The following is a 22193-nucleotide window of genomic DNA, read 5'->3' as shown; positions in this document are numbered from 1 at the left end:
TTCCCCTTTATGACTTAGTCAGTTGTCTCTTCTGACAAGGGACAAAACAACTTAATGAAACTTAACTAGAAACATGAGGATTTAAACAGGAGAAAATGTTTGTAGGGGAGATTAGCAAAAGGTGTAGTGAAACAATAAATAGGGAAGGTAAATATAATGATTTTTTTTTTACACTATCTGGTCATTGCAGGATTCTATTAGTGAAGATAAGCAAAAGTCAATTCTCAGCAATAGCTCTTATAAAACACCAGGAGCAAATTAAGGGGAAAAAAAACAAAACCCTAATTAGCAATAACGGATACCTAACCATAACTGACCTTAGAGCAATGTTTCAAGTGATTTAAATTAAATAACTAGCTCATATAGCCTTTGGGAAACATGAAAGGAAGTAGTTCTGCCAAAAGAAAACAAAGTCTCTGTTTAATAGCACTAAAATACTTTCTTGACCAGTATGTCAATTATTCATATTAAGAGTTTTCCCTGATTTATTTCAAAGAAAGAAAGCAGAATAAATCTAAGATTTAAACTAAGCATTTATGTTACTTGCCTAAGCTAGGTCTGAGTTAACTTTTTATGACATTAACAACAGTAGAAGAATCTTACTGCATTTTATGGAATTTAGAGATAGCTTCCTTTAAACTACCTTTTATAAGAAGTGGTGGTTCTAATAAACCACCTTCTGTTGGTTATCTCCAATTTATCAAATATACATACACATCTTTATATATAGCATTTGCATTTGGTTTGCTTGTTTTCTTCCCATTAGGTTGTGAGCTCCTTGAAACAGACCTTTCTCTATTATCTCCAGCATTTAGTCTAGTACCTAGCACACAGCATGTACTTAATATGCTTTGTTGACTTGGCTGGAGAAAGGCAGAGTGGGAAGACATATAGGAAGTTATAGATCTAGCTCTATTCTACTTATGCCTGATCCTCTTCCCCAGGATTCACAGGTTATCAAGATTAAAAGGCTGGGAAACTGGTCTATGTCTTTGAGTGAGACTCAATCTTTAACTGCTGAGCCTTTGTATTTCAACACTTTGGCACCAATCAACCTATCAATTATCTGGATTCCCTTCAATTCAATAACCTTCCCAAAAAGAAGTAAATGTTTTAGCACTAACTTGCTACCAAAGGTCCTTATCTATTTCTCTTAACTCCCATCATAGAAGTTACAATGTCTTCCCAATGTTCATCACAAACAAATTGAACAAGTTAAAAAATTTTATTTTGCTTAAGAAAAAATCTATAAATCCTGAATTATATAAATTTCTGTACATTTTGGTTTAACTTAGTTTAATGTTTCATTATTTTTGAGTGAAGAGCACAAAGAAAAGGGAATCATATTTTCAAAAAATGAAAACATTCATTGTATATGGTTAGGCTTTTTAAAAAACAAAGGGTTCAATAATGTAGATGAAAAGAGGAAATTCCTAAACCATCCGATATGATCCATAATGAATTATCTAAATCAGTTACACTGCTTTCTTTTGAATAGTTTTATGCAGCTTTTTTGAAATCTTATTCTATCAGCCTAACCACAAGATCAATTCCCAGAAGATAAAGTTTAACAATCTTTTTATTAAAACTCTCCATTTTACATATCCAAGAACCTACTCATTTAAGATTCAAGTTCTCCCAAGCTACTGGTAACATCTTCTCTATGGTTACCTTCTACTTGTTTTTATCTTTTATGTTGTGATTTGTAGATGTAGAACTTTCCATTAAGATGTAAGCTCCAAGTGAGCAGGAACTGTTTGGGGCTTTTTTTTTTTTGGGGGGGGGGAAGGGGGAGAATTTGTTGTAAATCCCCAGGACTTAGCAAGTAGCTCAGTACAAAATAAGAATCTAATACAGACTTATTGATTTGATGGACTCCTTATGTGACCCCGGGGATATAAATATCTTTGAGCCTAAACATACAGCCAAGAAAAAAAGAAAACTATTTTGTAAATCTATTAATGCCAGCTATTACTACAGTGATCCTTTACCTTTGATTAGAATACAAAAAAAAAAATTAAAAAAAAAAAAATTGGTACATACTGAAGTCCGCTGTAATACAATTCTCAATACTAGTACTTAGTAAAGATTGTGCACTAGAATATTTGGCACAATCCAGTAACCAATACAAGACAAACTGAATCAGAGCTTAATGCTATGGGAGCTGCTTTGTCTCAAACCACATAAAGCAAGTTTATAAATTTTTAGTAGAAGCATCTAAAAGGCACAATGGATAAAGTATTGAACTTGGAGTCAAATCCTGCTTAAGACATTTACTGGTCTCATGACCTTGACCAAGTCATTTAACTTCTGTTGGTCTGGGTTTCCTCATCTCTAAAACAAGAGTTAATGAATAGCACTTACTCTCACAGGATTGATGTGAAGATCAAATGAGATAAGTTATTAAGAATACTGCAAAAAAAAAAAAAAAAAAATTAACACCTATCTAGAAAAACCAAAGAACCTTTGGAAAAGTAGATATGATATATCTAATAAAAAATGTGTCCAGGTCCAAAGGCAAGTGCCAACTCCCACCCATAAATCTCAAGTCCTATGAGATCAATATTAGCCTCTCTAATAAAGGGAGGAAATTCTCAAAGGAAAATGAAGGCTTTAAAAAAAAACAACACATTTAAAAGTATCATTGCATTTGAATAATATAATTGAGGCAACCACCTTTCCATATTTTGGATGGATGCTGTTATATTTTCCAGGAAATAATATCTTGTACATATAGAATTTTGGAAATGTTCCTCTCCCACAAAAGGCAAGACCAACTTTTTTAAAAAGTACATCCAAATTAAAAGCATTTTACCTACCAAAATCCAATATATAGTTAAATGAATGCTTTAATGAAGTTAGTTTATTTAAATTGAAAAAGGGGGCAGCTAGGTGGTGCAGTGGATAGAGCACCAGCCCTGAATTCAGGAGGACCTGAGTTCAAATGTGATCTCAGACACTTAACACTTCCTAGCTGTGTGACCCTGGGCAAGTCACTTAACCCCAGCCTCAAAACAAATAAATAAATAAATGAATGAATGAATGAATGAATGAATGAATAAATAAATAAATAAATAAATAAATAAATAAATAAATAAATAAATAAATTGAAAAAGAACACTGATCAAAAATGACTTCATATTTTTCCTTGCATGGTAAATTTAAGCAGTCTATTTTCAACCCATTCTAACAAAATAGTTCATCTTTAGCGAAGATTTTTAGTTTTTTATTCAGCACACCACCACACATTAAGTGCTTGAGAAAACAAAGTCAAAAATAAAACAAGTCTCCTGCTTTTGAAGATTTTACAATTTAGTCAAGAGAAAAAACAAGGTACACAGTAATTATAGGAAACGGTATATTAGGAAAAGATTAATAAAGAAGATGGTACTTGAGTTGACTCTTGGAAGTAACTCTTGTATAAAGATTCTGACAGATGGGGAAGGGATGTACATTCCTAACACATGCAACAGTCAAAGTAAAAGACAGAGGAGGAGATAAAGTCTCATATAACAAGGCCAGTTTGGTTAGCCTACATTTTATAAAAGTAATATGTGAAAAGGCTGGAGATGTAAACTGGAGCAGGTTTCAATGAGCTTTAAATGTCAATCAGGAATTTATATTTGATTGTAAAAGTAAGACAGGACAAATTTATCTTTCCTAAGAATAAAATTTGTAGGAATTAAAAAGATTATAAATTCTTGTTTATTTTTCAAATGTAATAAATATTTATCCAAACTAAAAAATGAAAATCAATTGGCAATTTTAGGAGGTCACAGTTTGCAACAAAGTTTAAAGACCAAATGAATTTTCTAAGAAAACTATTTCTACAATTATTACACTTTATATAGCTAAGTGTTTTAGCAATATTACCATTACTCCCTTCATATGTAAATACATAAATTTCAAATGCTATGGAAAATATTCTACTAGTTTAATTAACTAAATTAGTTATTGATACATTTTTTTAAAATTGACTCTTAAAAGGGGGCAACTAGGTGCACAGTGGATAGAGCACCAGCCCTGAATTCAGGAGGACCAGAGTTCAAATCTGATCTCAGACACTTAACCCTAACCCTAACCCTAGCTGTGTGACCCTGGGCAAGTCACTTAACTCCAGCCTCAGGAAAAAAAAAAAAAAATCAACTCTTAATGGCACATATAAGAGCATATAAGCCACAAAAGGGAAGCATCAGTTGAAAGCATTCCAAGCCACCCCCCAACTTCAAGACTTTTGAGATGTTATAATTGTTCATTTTGATGGCGGGAAGACGGGTGAGAAGATGCTAGTCTTTGACAATAAAAGTTATCACAGCTCAATGTTAGCACCCTTCATTCCCCAAATTGGTACACATATTCCTGCCCTCTGATGCCCTTTTTACTTTGGGAAAAGGAAAAATGGATTTTTAAAATAAAAGGTTTGGGTAGAAAATATTAAGAATCCATAGGAATCATTCAGATATAGCCCTAGCATCCATGTGACCTCATATTAACTAAACTAAGCACTAAAGTAATAATTTAACAACCAAAAAAATTTTTTTTGCTATAACACATAGTAAATGAGATCTAAAATATAAAGAAACTAAGTCAATGGCATGATAAATGCAATGTCTTGGTAAATAAACATTCTAAATCTGCTAGATTTGTGATTAAGCAAACTTATCTCCTTGAGCCTGTTTCCTCTTCTGTAAGAAGAAAAAATTTAGAGTAGATGTTAAAAAAAAAAGCACCTTGCAACTCTGACATTCAGATTTTATGAAAAATATACAATTAAGTCAGCAAACAGATCCTTTTGTAGAGGGTACTATATATTGGAGGAAGCAATCTTCCTCAATAGCATAAAATATCCTCTAGGAAACATGGTTTGATTTTTAATCTACATTTAACATAACAATCAATTGTATTTTAGAAACCACACAATAAGATCCAGCAACTAGCAGGGCTTTTAAATATCTTGTATAATAATTAAGGTTTTCTTTATGTATTACATACATATGGATTATGGTAGGCTGACAATCCTCACTGCTTTCCTTGATGTAAGCAGATAGATTTCAGGTGATTGTAGCTTTTGACCTGAAACAAAATTACTGTCTCAGTTGATTCCATACAAGGAAAGTCTATGGTCATATTTATTCAAATGGACACAGAAAATTCTGTTTTTCCTAAATAAACAATTTTTCTGTGCTTCAGTTTTTTGTAGCAACCCCTCACAGGAATATAAAAGGCAACATGAAATTATCTACCAATACTGCAGGGTGAAAAAAAATCACTTGTTTAACAAAAGCTGCCCCACCTCCTTCCAAATCCTACCCAGTCTTCATTCATGAACCAAGTTCAAATTTCATCTCCTTAAAATTTTCTCTACCCACGCCCATTGAAAGGTAGCATGCTCTTTTAACCAATTATTTTACTGTCTATATATCACTCATTTAGCATGTAGTCTTTCTAACACATTAGACTCATTTGTGTAAATGATGCACTGATAAGCCAAGTGAAATACAAATTCCTTTAAGGAAAAAATTCAGTTCTGTCCTCTTATCCTCAGAATGTAGCATACATAATTCTTACACAGATGCTAATATTTATTGCTATTTCAACTAGAAAATAAGTTCATTAAAGACAGCTTTCCTATCCCTGATGTCCAGTGATTATTCAGTATATACCACATGCACAGCAGATACACAATAAGGTAGGTAGGTCTCTTGGTCCAACTGACTTGAGAAAGTATGAAGGAAAGAGAAGAATAAACATGGGCCATGATGTTGCTCCAAGTAAGTCCTCATTTCTCAGCTTTTCTTTACTCTACAAAGTAGAGGATCTGTTTGCTGACTTAATTGTATATTTTTCATAAAATCTTCCTCTTACCTCAAAACATAATACAGATCAATGTCCTTAATCCTGGACCACTAACCAAAAAAAGATACCAAAGAATATGTTACCCCTCTAGCCTCAAGAGTTTGAATCCCAAACTTCTGCTTGAGTAAAAACTGTAAGAAGTGCCTTTCATCAGACTATAGACTAGATTATATATATTAATCACTACTACACTGAAAACCAAAAATATAATGGGGTTCTGTACTATGTTAGAGCTCAGTCAATTAATATTTTATAAGGGCCTGCTATATGCCCAAGAACTGCACTCAGCTAAACATATTATGCAAAGATGTTTCAGAGTATAGACAAAATACAAAATCTATCAATATAAAATTCTTACATTGTTTAAACACCTGGATGATTAAAGAGGAACAGGACAAACAATCATTTTTATTCTCAACTGACTCAATACCAAAATAAACTAACATATTTCTTAGGCACTATGTCCCAGGCACTGTACAAGGTGATAGAATACAAATACTAAGAATGAAAATCACAAGTAGCTTATATTCTAACAGGGAAACAAATACAAATATTAATATATACAGAATAAAAATGAAGAATACAAATAAACACAGGAAGTTAAGGATGGATGGACACTAGCAATTGGGGGAAGAGTTTGTGGAAATTAGAAAACAAAGGGAGTAACTCTACAAAGCTGAAGTAAATATAGAGTATATTACATGCATGAGGGGGTAGAGAGTAGAGAGAACCACCAATGACAAAGATGCAAGCATTTATGAATAAGTGCCAGAGTGGATAGAATGCTGGGCCTAGAAACTGGGAGTCCAGTTCAAATATGGTCTCAGACATTTCTTAGCTATGTGACCCTAGGAAAGTCATCAACTGTTAACTTTAGTTTCATCAGTAAAATGAGCTGGAAAAAGAAATGGCAAGAAAACCTCAAATGGGATCATAGTCAGGCCAGACTAACAGGTAGCGGGCACTGTGCTAAGTGCTTTAGAAGTATTATCTCATTTGATCTTCAGAGCAACTCAGAGGCAAATGTTATTTTCCCCATTTTACAGATAAGGAAATTGAGGCAGGTTAAGTGTCCTGCCCAAAGTTACACAACTAGTAATCATCTGAAGTTGGATTTGAACACAAATCTTCCTGACTTCAGGCCTTGTGATCTATACTTTGTGTCACTTAGTTGCCTAGATGTACAACCAGAGACAGGAGATGAAAGAAAATGTTTGGCTAACAAGCATCTAGACAGAAGGGAAAGAAGTATACGTTTCTTACATAGGCAACAGCCAGTGTTAAAGATAATGGAGGTAGATGAAGTCTCCTGTAACAAGGCCACGTTGTTTGCTTACAGTTCATAAGAGGGAAGTAATATGTTAAAAGGTTCACATGTGAACCTTAAGAACTAGCACTGTTGTGACCTGTTTTTGTTACTACCAAAGCTTAGCAAAGTGCCTGACATAAGATGCTTAACATATGCTTCTTGATTCAATAATAGCTAGCATGCATTTATGCAAATAAGTGATGTCTGTACACATTTTCTTATTCTTCATAAAAATGCTCTAAGGTGGAAAGGGGGAGTTACTGTTTTTACATTCCTTTCAGAGATAAGAAAACTGAAGATGAGAAAGGCTAAGTGATTTAGCCAGAGTCCTTGGACTCAGGTCTTCCAGATCCCAAGTTCAGCATACAATTCAATAAGCTAAAAAAATGGAACTAATGTCAGACTGTGAAAGATCTTAAAAACTGTTTAGTTTTAGAACTTATATTTTATTCCTAAAGGCAATAGGGAGCCACTGGAATTTTTAAGTGGCATTGACTTCTCTGATCTCAGGAAGATGCCTTTGACATCATCAGTTTCTTTTCCTATTGTAATCAGAAGGGTCATCAGGTTATTAGATGATTGAAAAAAATATTGTAAGGTTTGGTAGTAAGATTAAAAGATAAATAAAAAGCTCAAAGGGGGTCCCTTTAACCCCTAAGATAAAATACAAACTACACAATTTAGTACTTAAAATGTCTTTACAATCTGGTTCCTACTTACCTTTTCAATACTGTTTTCTATTACAGCACCCATCCCTATTCCCCTTCCAAGTACTGACCATAACAAATTAGCTTGATAATTATCCCACCCTTTACATTACATACCATCCATCTGTTGTGTGCACTCCCTCACCACTTACACCTTTAAGGACAGATTAAAATCATAAGAAAGATCAGCTGCAATTTCCTATGTGAAGTCTTCCTTGATTTCCTGTGGAAGAACCCTTCTTTAACACACTTTCCTTTTTTAAAAATTACTTTGAATTTACTTGAGTTCACTTTATCCCTCAAACAATTATGTAAGCTTTTCTAGGGCCAAAAATATCCTTTCAGTCTACCTATATCCCCAGGATCTCACAAATTACTTTGAACATAGTGATCACTTAATTTTTGAATTGTTGAAAAATTGTTGTAACAGTAGAAAAATTTCAAATTAGTATAATCTTACCAGTGATAACTGAAACACTTAACACTTTGAAGTTGATTCTATATACTTCTAAAGTTAGGACAGGAGCATAAACAACCTCTTTTTAAAAAATGAGTAGTATGTCCTAAGGAGGATTTCAAAGTAGAAAAGACAACACTTTCAATTGCCTTAAGAGTATTCTTAAGAAATAAAGAATTAACTGGGGGGAAGGGAACACCTATATCAGGTCGGTAGTGAGCATAGTACACTGATTATACAACTTGGAACAAAGCTGTCTTTCAATTTTCTGACTATCGTTTAATATTCAACGGTGTCTCTTCTCCCAAGTTAAGAACAAAGTTCCTCCAGGAGAAAGGTTAACAGGTGTATATTTAGAAAAGGAAAGCCTGTAAAACTCCCCAAAATGCACAGTAACGCTGTACTATGCTTCGTTTCTAATCAGCAAAACAAACTCAGTGACATCTCAAGTCTAGTGGTACAAGATTTTTATGACCAGTACAGTTGCAGAAATGCGATATAAGGTCGGGGGGAAAAAAAACAACAACCAAAACAAACTAACCATGGATGAGACATGGCCCCAGGAGGGAACAGGGAGCAGGTGAAGGTGGGGCCCCCAACACAATCCACTAAGTGAAGTGATTCCTGCAGGCAGCTAAAACACCTTGGCTGAAGGAGCCACCCTCCGGCCTCAGACTCAAACCGAGTCCGGGGCTTTGCGGCCTAGCTCTTTCCTGCGTCTCCTCTTCCGACGCCGCCAGAGGGGAGGCCTGATGGACCAGACACCTTGGAAGGAGGCAGACAGAGGAGATGGAGGTGGGGGGTGGGGATCCAGCGGAAGAAGGGGAGGAAGAGAAGGAATAGAGTCGCCAGCTCAGACTCTTCTCGGCCCAGGGGCCAGGACGGGCTTCAGAGCCCGAAGAAAGTGCCCGCTACCCTTCCCCCCCCCTCTCCTCTAACCTTTCCTGCGGCTTCCAACTGCTCCCGCACCACCCCACACGAGCCCCGGCGCGAGGCGCCCACCGCCCTGCCCTTCCCCTCCCCCAGCCCCCCGCAGCGGCAAACCGCCGCGCGCACCTCCAACTGCTCGCGCGACCTCTCCGGGGCCCTGTCTCCCAACTCATCCCCCTCACAGCCGGTTCGGCTAACGCCGCGCTGCGCGACGCAGCCCCCGCAGGCCTGGGGCTCAGCACCCCACCCTCGCCCCCCCGCCGTGAGCGCGCTCGGCGGCCTCCCAGGCCCCGTTACTCTCGCCGCCGCCGCACAGCCAGCTCCACTGAGGAGAAGCGGGCCCGCGCCCTGCTGGCGCCCAGTCACTGGGAGCGCTCACTTCCCCCACCCTTCGTCCGAGCCCCGGCTTGTCCGGCCCGGGGAAGGCCTCACCCGACCCTAGGCCCGGACGTACCACTCCACCCCACCCCCCCGCCGCCCGGTCCGCGTCTGAGGCGGATAACGGCGACGGCGAGAGCATAGAGATACTCACTCAGGGGTGGGGTGTTCAGGGTCATAGAAATCCCCCATCTTCGGTGGCGGCGGCAGCGGCTGCTGCTGCTTCATCTGAAAGAGCTGGAAGCGGCGGCGGCGGCCCAAACCCCCTCCCCGAAGGCAGGGGAGACACGGGGGAGGGGGGCGGGAGGGGGAAGCAGGGGAAGGGGGAGGAGAGGAGGCGGCTTCTCCGGCGGCGGCGGCGGCGGCGGCGGCAGCAGCGTCGGCAGAGACGCTCACACACGCAGCCACCCCGCCCCCCTCGCAGGCGCCGCGGCCGTCTCCTTCCCCCGCCCCCCCCCCCCCCGGCCCTTAAAGAGAAACACACTCAGACCTCATGGGAGACTGAGACCACAACTTGGGGGAGCCCCTCCCGTTGGGTGGGCCGCGAGAAGCGGCTAGGCCCTGGGGCGGGGCGCCGCTCAGGCCACGGTGCCTCCCTAGCACCACCTCCGTCGCCCACCCCCGGCCGAGCTCCAGGTGGGTTCTCCCAATGCCTGGTGCAGTCCCGGCCGCTCTTCGCCGCCCCCTGTCGGCGGCGCAGCCAATCCCAGCGCGCTCGTTCCCAGCAGCACTTGTGCCTCCCCCTCGACCCCGCCCCCCGCCGGGGACGCGTCCCGGTCTTTCGGCCTCTGGGAGCCTGCTATAGCTGCGGCGCCCTCTCGAGGCTATATCCCCGCCCATCTCTTGTCACTGCTTCCTTCTCTTCCTCTTCTTCCTCCGTCCCCCTTTTTCCTTCTCTTCCCACTCCTCCCCCTTCTTTTTCGCCTTCTCCTTTCCCTCTTCCCTTCCTCACACTTCCTATATCCCTCCTTTCTCCCGCCCCCAGCTTGCTTCCCTTTCCTCTTTCTCCCCATCTGATTTCACCCTTCCCTTTCACCCCACCGTCCCCTCGATTCCCACCCTGAAAGGCCCCTGCACCCGAGAGCGTCTGCAGCCTCGTGCGGGGGGTGGGGGGAGGGAGGGAAATCGCGACGTGCGGGGAACTGGAACGGCTGTTGAGGGTCCCGGGTGAGGTCGGTCAGTCGCTCCGATGTAACACTTTGTTGTGTCTGGTGTGTTCTCTGGACACCCCTGTCCCCTCCGTAGGCGGTGGCCGGCCTCACTCCCTTTTTTCTTTTTTTCCTACCCTCTGCCTTTCCCCCTCCGCCCCTCCCGCCTAGGGAGGAGGGGCGGCAAGTGCGCTAAGGCCATAAGTCCGTCACTGCGGCCCCCCTTTCCTCGAGCTGCTGCCTTGTTTTCTCTCCAAGAAAAACTCGAGTTTCAGAAATCAGGGGAAGCGCAGAAGTTGGCAAGAATCTAAGTGTTCTGGGATCCTCCTTAACTGCTGTCTTTTTTAACTGGCCTTGGGACTGGACAAGTCAAGTGCTCGGAGACTCAGAACCGGAAGGCACCCCGAGCCCTTGGAGCCCTAGTCCGGGCGTCGGGGCTCAGGCCTGGGCAGATGACGTCTCCTGCCAAAGGTCAGGCAGTTGGAAAGGGTTGTGGTTATGATTTGAATCCGGGCCCCGCATCGAGGAGGAGAAGTCGGAAAGGAAGGCTTTAGGCCTGAATGTCACGCTTTTTAAATTACCCAAAATTACCCCAAATATGTCTCCACTCACTAGGCCTTGCTTTCATTGTGTTGTTAGATATCTTCTTGGAGTTGAATTTTCCTCCTGTCTCTGTCTTTGCTTGATCTTTCCTCAGTCCCCTATCTCTAGGATTTCCTGACCCCGAGAATTCTGAGCTGTACTGTAGTAAACTAAAAAGGATTTCTTGAATTCTCCTGCAGGCGAAGGAGGTAATTTCCTAGGAAGGGTCATTAACCGTTGTCTCCCAGGGATGTGATATTAGCTCCTGTTCATATAGTGCTGTACAAAGTGCTTTTTTCAATATAGTCTTGTGAGGTAGATATTAAAAAAGACAAGGTAACATTAACTAGAATTACTTAAGGGGCCAGAGGTTGCTTCATTAGTAAAATAAAACCAATAACATTTCAAGAGCTAGTTTAATCCTGTTAACTTTTGCTTTTTGGCCCTTGATAATTTTAACATTTAAAGTAATGCTTTTTTTCCCTCATAAGTAATAATATGGAGAGGGGGGAGAGGGTTAGTCAAGATTATGTGTCACATTTTAACCTCTATTGGATTACTTGCTTTCTAGGGGAGAGGAGAAAATTTTGGAATATAAGGTTTTGCAAGGGTGAATATGTGTGTTTTGCAAAATTAAAAAGCTATTATAAAAAAAAAAGTGCCAAAGATAATGAAATGAAACTAAATAGATTAGTTTGCCATCAAATTAATCAGTAAAATGTGGGGGAGGGAAATAGAACCTTTATGATGAATCTGAACATTTTCATTGCCATTAAATGTTGAAGTTGGCAGTTTACTTTATTCAGTATCAATATTTTATGTCCCATTTATGGAATAAGGTACATTTTCAAAACAGCAGTTCTAGTATCTTGGGGAAGCATGCTATTTCTAATATTCACATCTCTTTTCTCAGTGCCCCCCCCTTAAAAAAAAAAAAAACTCCTTTAGCTGTCACATTTGCTTTTATGATTTCAGCTCTAACCTCTTTGCAGATGCAGGCCAAATGTCAGGGCCTGTTTTCTAGAACTCCAAACCTTTATCTGTGGCTGCCTTCAAGACATTGCCATCTGAATGTCACACTTGCACCTCAACCTGAACAGAACACTTAGCTTTCCTCCTGAAGTGCTTTTTCTGATTTTCCCATTTGTTAATTGAGAGACCTAAACATTCAAATTTAATATAAATGTTGCCACACTTCTCACCAAATCTCTTCTAAGTCTTGCAGATTTTAACTCTGAACTGTCCCAACTGACTTTAAAATGCTCTATACTAGGCAGAGGTTGAGCAGCTAGGTGGCAAAGTAGATAGAGTGCTGTTCCTGGAATCCTGGAATAGGAAGCTTCCTCAGTTCAATTGGCTAAGTTACTTTATGCTGTCTGCCTCCGTTTTCTCACAATAAAATGATCTGGAGAAGGAAATGGCAAAACATTGTAGTATCTTTGCCAAGAAAAGCTCAAAGGGGTCACAAAGAATTGGACACAACTGAGCAATGACTATACTAGCACTGCAGTGAGTATTTGGGATGCCCTCCCCCCAAAAAATCCCCTGCCTTCAAGAAAACCTCTTTTAGGAGTAGGAGTGATGTAGGGAGAACAAGATGTACATATATAAGTTCATAATATGTACAAAGTAATTTCCATGGAGAATGATACCACAAAGGGTAATTAATTAAAACAATTGAACAAGTGTGATAGAGGTCATAGTAGAAGAGTAAGGAAAAGTAGAATCAGGCCACTGGAGGATGGGTGGGGCATGATGGCTGAGGAAGAGAGTTTTGGCTTGTTCAAATCATATTCTCAGGAATTCATCTGTACAGAGGGCAATACGTAGTCATGTAGTCATGCAAAAATAAGGGATGGACCATCCTTGAGAAAGGTAGAACATGATAGGGAATATCAGCAACAGTCTTTGGAGATGTGTAATAAGTTTAGGAACAAATTGGTAGTGTCCTGCCATCAGGCTGATTGTGGAAGACTGAGGTATGTTTGAAGTGCTCACCCTCAGCGAACCTCCACACTGATTTTACTTCCACCAAAACCCTGTAGTACAACCTCAGTTACCTGCTGCTACTGCAATAGCCTAATTTATACTCCTACCTCCATCCTCCAAAATGGTCCTTTGATCTGCTTGAAAGTTTCCAGTCCTTTGCTATTACCTATCAAGTAAAATTCAGCTCCTTTATCTGCCATTTGAGGACCCCCCCCACTATGACTGCACCTCACCTTTCCGTTTTTTTCCCTAATCTTTTCAGGATCTCTAGGCAGCAATCAAACTAGATTCCTCAAACACACTGCCCTTTCTCACCTTCATGCTCTTGTTCATAGTATCCCTATGCCTAAAATGTCACCTCTTTTCCTTTTTATTTGTACATGATAACAAGATTATGCAATGATCAACTGTGATGGACTTGGCTCTTTTCAACAAAAGTTGACATAAATGCCATCTCAAGGTCACCATCTGAACATCTCCCATTATTAGCCATTACCCTACAAATAGCATTTCAATGGAACATCTCTAATATACTTTTTAAGGCTTTATTTGCAACATGCTTATTTCTGCATGTTTTATATATATTTGCTAGATAGTGAGCTTCTTAAGGGCAGTGGCCATGTCAAGTCAAATTAAGCATTTCTTAAGCACCTGCCAAGCACCATACTGAGACTGGAAATACAGCCCTCCAAAAACTGGAGCACTAAAAATGTTTATAGCCACGCTTTTTGTAATTGCAAGGACCTAGAATTTGAGTGGATGCCCATCAGTTGGGGAAAGGCTGAATAAGTTATGGTATGTGAATGTAATACTGCTCCATCTATGCCCAAAGGGCTGTCAAACTGTGCATATCCTTTGATCCAACAGTGTTTCTACTGGGCTTATATCCCAAAGGGATCATTAAGGAAAAAGACCCACATGTGTAAAAAATGTAACAGCCCTTTTCATAGTGGCTAGAAACTGGAAAATGAATGGATGCCAATCAATTGGAGAATGGTTGGGTAAATTATGGTATATGAATGTTAATGGAAAATTACTGGTCTATAAGAAACGATCAGCAGGATGATTATAGAGAGGCCTGGGGAGACTTACATAGACTTATGCTAAGTGGAGTAGAACTAAGAGAACATTGTACACAGCAACAAGATTGTGTGATCAACTGTGATGGACTGTTGAAAAGAGAGGGGTGATTCAGGCCAATTCCAATACATTTTGGATGGAGAGAAGACTTTGGGGACTGAATGTAGATCACAATGTTTTTTCACCTTTTTTGTGTGCTTATTTTTTTCCCTTCTTGGTCAGATTTTTCTTGTGCAGCATGATAAATGTGGAAATAATATATAGAAGAATTGGACATGTTTAACAGATATTGGATTACTTGCTATCTAAGGGAGAGGATAGAAGGAAGTGAGGGAGAAAAAATTTGAACACAAGTTTACAAGGTGAATGTTGAAAACTATGCAGATAATTTTGAAAATAAAAAGCTAAAAATATATAAGAAATATGTATTCCTGCCATCTAAGGAGGGGGTGGGGGGAGAGAAAAATTTGGAACAGAAAGTTTTGCAAGGGTCAATGTTGAAAAATTACTTATGGATATGTTTTGTAAATAAAAAGCTTTAATAAAAATTTTTAGAATGATAAGCAGATTTCAGAAAATCCTGGAAAGACTTCATGGCCTGATGCTGAGTAAAGCAAGCAGAACCAAGGGAACATTGTACACAGTTAAGGTTATGTGATGATTAAGTGTGGTAGACTTGGCTCTTTTTCAGCTTCAGCAATACAGTGATTCACTTTTTTTTAAAAGATGAAAGTATGTTAGATTTAAAAAGTTGTCGCCATCTCATCTTCTGAATAGAAATCCAATAATCTTTCCACAAACCCTTCAATGTCTACTTAAACCTTTCTTCTTGATGGTGATTGGTAGATATTATCTGTGATGAAGGTGATTGTAATTCTATACTTAGGGTGAATTAAGGGCTAGCCCTTAGGGACAGACTTTGCCCATGCATATGTTTTGTAAATAAGCTTGAAAAAAAAATACAGATTCAAGGTAATTCTGATAGACTTGGGATGAAAAATGATAATTGCATCTAGAGAGAACTATGGAGACTGAATGTGGATCAAAATGTATTTTCACCTTTTGTTGTTTGCTTTTTTTTTTTCCCTCATGGCTTTTCTCTTTTGATCTGATTTTTTCTTGCACAACACAAGAATGGACATATGTTTAAAAGAATTGCATATATTTAATTTGTATCAGATTTCTGTCTTGGGGAGGAGGAAGGTAAGAGTGAAGGAGGAAAATGTGGAACACAAAGTTTTACAAAAATGAGTGCTGAAAATTATCTTGACATGTATTTGGAAAAATAAACTACTACTAAAAATAATTAAAAAACAAAAATTAGAGCACCAAGATCAAGGAAGACCACCAAAGGGTACTTTTTAAAAAAAATTGGTATTTTATTTTCCCCCAATTAGATATAAAAAGATTTTGAGTTCCAAATTCTCTCCTTTCCTTCCCAAGTTCCAAATTCTCTCCTTTCCTTCCCAACTCCCTCATTGAGAAGGCAAGCAATTTGACACAGGTTATACATTTGTAGTCATGTAGGACATTTAAATATTAGTCATATTGTAAAAGGAATCAGTCAAAACTCAAGAAAAATAAAGTTTAAAAGTATGATTTAACTTATATTCAGACACCATTAGTTCTGAGGGGATGATAGCATTTTTCATAAGTCCTTCAAAGTTGTCTTGTATCATGTTGCTGAGAATAGCTAAGCCATCCACAGCTTATCTTTTTTATTTTTTATTTATATTAATTTTATAATTATAACAATTATAACATTTTTGACAGTACATATGCATAGGTAATTTTCTTTTTTTTAACATTATCCCTTGCACTCCCTTCTGTTCCGAATTTTCCCCTTCTTTCCTCCACCCCCTCCCCTAGATGGCAGGCATTCCCATACATATTAAATATGTTATAGTATATCCTAGATACAATATATATGTGCAGAACCGAATTTGTTGTTGCAAAGGAAGAATTGGATTCAGAAAAAAATAACCTGGGAAGGAAAACAACAAAATGCAAACAGTTTACACTCATTTCCCAGTGTTCCTTCTCTGGGTGTTGCTGATTCTGTCCATCATTGATCAATTGATCAATCAAAAAAATATATCCACTTCCATCAGAATACATCCCACAGCTTATTATCTTACAATATTAGCAGTAGGTTCTTATTGAAAGTGGGACTTCAGCTAAGACTCGAAGAAAGCTAGGTAATAAAAATGAGAGAATTCCAGTCTCCTCTTTCTAGAGAGATATCATTGAAAATACCTTGAGTCACAAAATGGGACATCAGTGAAATACAGCAAGAGGACATGATATTGGGCTAGATCATTAGGTCACAGAGTATGGGACAGGTAATAAAAGACTGAGAAGGTAGGAAATAGGCAGGTTATGAAGGGCTTTAAAAGCCAAATAATTTGATATTTGATGTTGTAGATAATGGGGAGCCACAGTAGTTGACTGTGACTTTCAATTTAGGAAAATGATTTTGATAAGAGCATGAGATGGATTAAAGTGGGGAAAGAATCATGGCAGGGAAACCAACTAGCATATTATTGTAGCAGTCCAAGTATAGTTAGGAGGACTAGGGGGATGAGTGTCAGAGAAGAACAGGAGACATAAATGAGAGATCTTACAAGGGTAGAAATGACATGGATTGGCAAATCAATTGGATGGGGGGGGGGGGTAAGAGAAAGGAGTTGAGGATGACTTGGAGCTTTCTAGCCTGGATGACTGTGAGAAAGGTAGTGACTTGCACAGTAATAGTGAAGTTAGGAAGAAAGGGAAGGTGATGGGGAAAGATAAGTTTAACTTTGTACATATTCAAATATAAGAGGTCTACCAAGATTGCCACTTGGAGATATCTAGTATAGAGGGAGAAGAAAAGGGCAAGGATTATGACCTGGGTGAAGATTTAACAAAAAGAGACTGAAAAGCAGCAGTAACATGGGTAAAGGAGAATCAGAAGAAAGAATTATGAAAATCTAGAGAGAGTGATATTAGAGGCTGCAGAAGTGAAGAAGGCTGAAGATTAAGAAAAGTACACTAGATTTCCCGGTGAAGAGATCATTAGTAACTTTGAAGAGAGCAATTCTAATAGACTGATATAAAATGGAAGTCAGACTGCAGAAAGCTGAGAGAGCAAGAGAAAAGGAAGTTAGGGCATCAATTGTAGATGAATTTGAATTTAGCAATAAATGGGAAAAGAGATCTAATAGATATTGAGGATGGATTGATCTAGGAGTTTTTAGAGAATAGAAGAGAACATGTTTAAAGATTAAATATAAATGAAAGAGGTTGATAGAGGAAACAATCTGCAACACAGAAATAGGCTGGAACGGGATCCCTTGTGCAGATTGAGGGGTTTATCTTGTCAGGAAATGGGCCATATGTTCTTGTGATCCAGAGATGAAAGAAAAGAAGGGGTAAAAGGCATCTGAAGGATATGAGTTGGGGTAGGGAGGAAATGGAACTTAGTGAATATTCTCAAATTTTTTTAGTGAAATATGAAACGGTGTTCTTAATTAGAAAAAGAGTAATGGAGGAGTTGGGGATGGGTAAAAAGATTTAGAAAAACCATTGTTGTGAGTGAGATAGTGCTTTACTATCCCCTGCTTTAGGGGGTTGCAAATTGTTGCCTTGCCTTACTGAGGGCTTAGTTGAGAGTATTAATATAAATTTGTAGTGAATCCAATTGGTCCAGTTTCATAATTTTTCCCTAGCTTCAGGAAATATCATGAATAAAAGAGCAAAGGCAGCAGTAGATGGGATCATTTTAAGGCTGAGATTTGGCAAAGTAAACTCTCTTGTCCTTGACAAAGCAACATCTTTGCTAGAATAAGGGGCCAATAAAAGGACAGTGTCCAGTTTAAACTGGTAAGGATTAGGGATTGGGAAAGGAGGATGGTAAAATCCATTTCAAGGGTAATAGCTTCAGAAAGAACTGGGAGGGTGAAGGCAGTGTATGTCATAAGGATCAAGAGCATAGCTGGGGGTTTGGGGTTATAAGGCACAGGGAGAGAGAGGATAACCATATGTTTTTAATCAAAGGATTTCAGAGTTCATGAACATGGAAGTGGAATACTTGTGAAGTAATGGCAAGATCAGATTATTTTTTCTGTGTAAGCTGTAATAGCTTAGGGGAATAAGATATTGAAAAATGAGTAAATTGAGGAATTGGGAGGCCATGTCCTCATCTGTGTATATTCTGTTTCCCTTCTAAAAGGGCAGGAGCTGAGGAAGAGGAAAGGAGGATGTCTCAGAGGTCAGGAGGCAACAGCTACTATAATCTTGATTGGGTAATATGAATTGAATGAAATTAAAAGGACTGGTTAGTAAATGAAGGGGCAGATGGAGAATATGGAGCTGGCAGTGAGGAGCAAAAGAGTATTTTCAACTTTCCCTACCACAACTGGTGAGGCCACGGAAATAAATATGTGGAAGTGTGCAACCAGTGCTGGAAAGGGTGGGCCGGGGAAGCTGGAAGCTGGGAGCTGGGAGCTGGGGAGCTGGGAGCTGGGACCCCGGGAAAGGGACTTGAGAGCTCTTACCCCAGAGGTACTAATCTTTCCTGAACACACCCTATCCCTCAAGGAATTTAAGAGTGCAAGAAAAGGAAGTTAAAAACATTAATTATAGATGATCTTGAATTATTAATAAAAGGAAAGAGAGATATAGAATAATATACCAGTGATGGGTACATCAAGTGAGAGGTTTTTTTTGTGTTGTTTTGTTTTTGGAGATTTGATTTGGTTTTTTAAGAGATGTGATAAAGATACAAAATTAAAATGTTACCCTCCAAGTGCTTATATTCTAATAGGAGTTAACATACATATTTATATGTATATGTATATATATATACATATGTGTGTATATATATATATATATATATGTATATATATATATATATATACACAGAGACAGAGAGAGAAATAATGGTACAAGAGAATGAGTAGAAAGACAAGGATAATGAGTTGGCACATAGAATAGTCAATTTGGCATGCTTTGCCATGCTTTGTTCTTAAACAATGGTTATATAGTAGTGATTTTATTAAGGTTCCCAGAATAGGACAATGACAAAAATAACTAAGATGCATAGCCATAAGAGACATACACCTAGTCCAATCTGGTGATTTTGAGTATGTATAATGAATTAATTACATCTATATTCACCAATCAAGACAGTTAAGCTTGGGTGGGAATTCCAAAGCTGAATAGATTAGCTCTCTCCTAGTGGTTGTGAAAATGGGGTGGGGAAGAAAGGGGTGGTGGTGGGAATGGTGAATATTTTTCTTGGTTATCTGATCTGGAGATACTTTTTTAGGTGAAGAGAATTGGAAGATGAGGTCAAATGGCAGTATGACCAGGACTAAAAGCTGATAGCTTGTGTGAAGTTTCCCTTGACAGGATTGAGCATCTCAGCTTTGTATTTTCTGATTAACTCACTTCTTCAAAGTCTATATCTTCTAACAAGTCAGGGTATGACTTGGGCTCATCCTTCTCTTAGCAGTCATATTTGGGCAGAACCCAAGAACTCCTTTAATTCCTGAGCTATAAGATTGAATAGCCCATCTCCTATGAGCATTTACATTCAATCTCCTGAATTTAGGGCAAGAAATACAAAAGCAGTCAGAGACTTGAGAACCAGTCCTCAGGTTCATGATGAGAACATGTTTTTTGCTGTCTTAAGTGAGCAGTTGTCATAAATTTCCCAGGGCACTTCAGAAGAAAAGAGAAAGAGAAGAATGAAAAAAGTACAATGTCAGGATTTCAGAATGGGGAGAGACCCTAGAGATCAGCCTATTTTACAATGAAGATTAAAGTTAAATTTTAAGTCTAAATAATAGTGTTTTCGATCCCTAGTTTCTTCTGAGTCAATTAACAAACATTAAGTGTTTTACTGTGTGCTAGATACTAGGTACTTAGAGATACAAAGACAAATGTAAAAAAAGTCTATTAGGAGAGATTGCATTTACGAGGTTATAGAAAATTAATAATGGGTAAATTTGATGGGGCAGAGGGAGAGGCACTAGTGGCTAAAAGATCAGGGAAGTGTTTATGTAGAAGGTCTCAAAAGTTTGAAGGGATCTCAGAGGTCACTAATTAGACACTATTCCTAACTAGAAATTCTATATCATCCCTGAGATGATAAGGGGTCATTTAGGCTCTGCTTGAAAAACTTTAGTAAAGGGGAACTCACTATTTCCCAAGGCAGCCTATTCTACTTTGGGACAGTTTTTCCATTGTTGGGAATTTTTTCCTTACAAGTTAAAATCTTTCACTTCTACCCATTCATTGTTCCTACGTCTGCCTTCCAAGGTGCAGTCAAAAAGAACAAAATTATTCCTCATCTACAAGATAGCCCTTGAAATATTTCAAGGCAAGTGTTATTTCCCTTTTTGTCTCTCTTCCAGTTTCATTAAGCAATCTCCATATGATATGATTTCTAGCACCCTTGGTTTTCTGGTTGTCACCTCCTGGAGATGTGGCGCTTGTCAGAATCCTGCCTTGATTGTATTGCCTTAACTGCATGTAATCTTCATTTGTAATCCAATTCTGGACTCTGAAACATTTCAGGCACCAACAAGCCTAGGAATCCAAATCTATCACTCTTAACAATTCTTCAGGGAGGACTAGCACTCCTGGAGCAAATCCTGTTGAACTCTTTTCAGGGCTGCTCATTCACTTGTAGGTGTCCACCTCTTGCCCGGCTCTTACCTGTGACTCCAGGAAGCTGTAGCATATGCAGAGGCTACACCCCTGGCAAATAATTCAGCAGATAGGCTGAACCAGGACTTCTCAACAGGCTGTAATCCAGTGGACAGTTAAGGGGAGGCATCCCCAAACCTTTGAAAACTTCCTTGGAGGTATGGGCAGATAAAGAACAATTTGCTCCAACAGCCATCAAGATTCCAGTCACCCATCGAGTCCCAAGTCATAGACATTCTGACTTTTGTCTTCCCACTGGACTTTGATGACTTGGGAAAAGAGAGACTGATAACTTTGTGCAACTCTTCCTCACTTAAATCCAATTCACTCGAAAGTCAAGATGTTATCCTATGATGTCTTTGGGTCTCTTCTAAATGGATAAACATCTTCAGTTAGTAAAATGTTAGAATCTACTTTTGGTCCAGGAACCTTCTGATGTGAATGGATAAAGGGAATTAGTTGGAGATGATAAAAGAGGTAAACTAGTTTTTTACTAACCTCCCCTTCTATATAATGGGAATCAACATTGCTAATTAGCTAGCTCTCATATACCCATCCCATTGCAGGGTTAACATTAGTGGAATAATTTTTTGAAATTATTAGCAGGTTGTGGGAGAATTTCACCTGTAATAGAATTTTGTGATCCTGACATGGTTCTGGGCTTCTGAACTTTTAAGATATGAAATCATCAAAATGTCTCATTACCAAGGGAAAAAAGAATTTCCAGAGGAAAATATCAACAGTGCCAAATGCTGCAGTCATTAGAGGATGAAAATTAAGAGTCATTGCGTTTGACAACTCAAAAATCATTGTTGACTATATTTGTGCACACTTGTTCCTTCTAATCCCAGGAGAAACCAAGACTGGTGGATTTTCTAATTTAAGAATTCTGAGTTATAGTTAAGCCCTCAGTTGTTTGAACTGTCTGGCACCAATATAGGGATTCAAGATGACTCTTAGATCAAATTATTTCCATTACAGTGTAATCAATTTCATTTTTTGTGATATTTAGTAAAATATTTCAAATGAAATTGAAATAATGTGAAGGCAGTGTGATCTAT

General features: G+C 38.9%; 2 protein-coding genes across 9 annotated transcripts in view; one reads left to right on the top strand and one right to left on the bottom strand.

The window, feature by feature from the left end:
- SETD2 (SET domain containing 2, histone lysine methyltransferase) overlaps positions 1-9985 on the bottom strand; it is a 130110-nt gene extending 120125 nt beyond the window's left edge. For 2 of the 3 annotated variants that reach the window (XR_012489244.1, XR_012489247.1), the window contains exon 1: positions 9792-9985. Coding sequence is in view for 1 of the 3 variants with exons in the window: in XM_074310238.1 (XP_074166339.1) it covers positions 9792-9865 (74 nt within the window). In the remaining 2 variants the exon portion in view is untranslated. The remainder of the gene's footprint in view (positions 1-9791) is intronic. The other variant, XM_074310238.1, reaches the window with a different exon arrangement.
- A 125-nt stretch (positions 9986-10110) lies between these two features.
- LOC141566768 (tubulin delta chain-like) overlaps positions 10111-22193 on the top strand; it is a 118132-nt gene continuing 106049 nt past the window's right edge. For 4 of the 6 annotated variants that reach the window (XM_074260448.1, XM_074311849.1, XM_074260204.1 and 1 more), the window contains exon 1: positions 10463-11256. The gene's annotated coding sequence lies outside the window, so the exon portion shown is untranslated. Of the gene's footprint in view, positions 10274-10462; positions 11257-11482; positions 11577-22193 lie in introns of those variants that run through there. The other 2 variants (XM_074311931.1, XM_074312005.1) reach the window with 2 other exon arrangements.

Source organism: Sminthopsis crassicaudata, chromosome 1 (genome assembly GCF_048593235.1).
Source record: "Sminthopsis crassicaudata isolate SCR6 chromosome 1, ASM4859323v1, whole genome shotgun sequence".
NCBI lineage: Eukaryota > Metazoa > Chordata > Mammalia > Dasyuromorphia > Dasyuridae > Sminthopsis > Sminthopsis crassicaudata.
The sequence above is the reverse complement of the archived record's forward strand: the minus strand, read 5'-3'. Positions and strand labels throughout refer to the sequence as shown.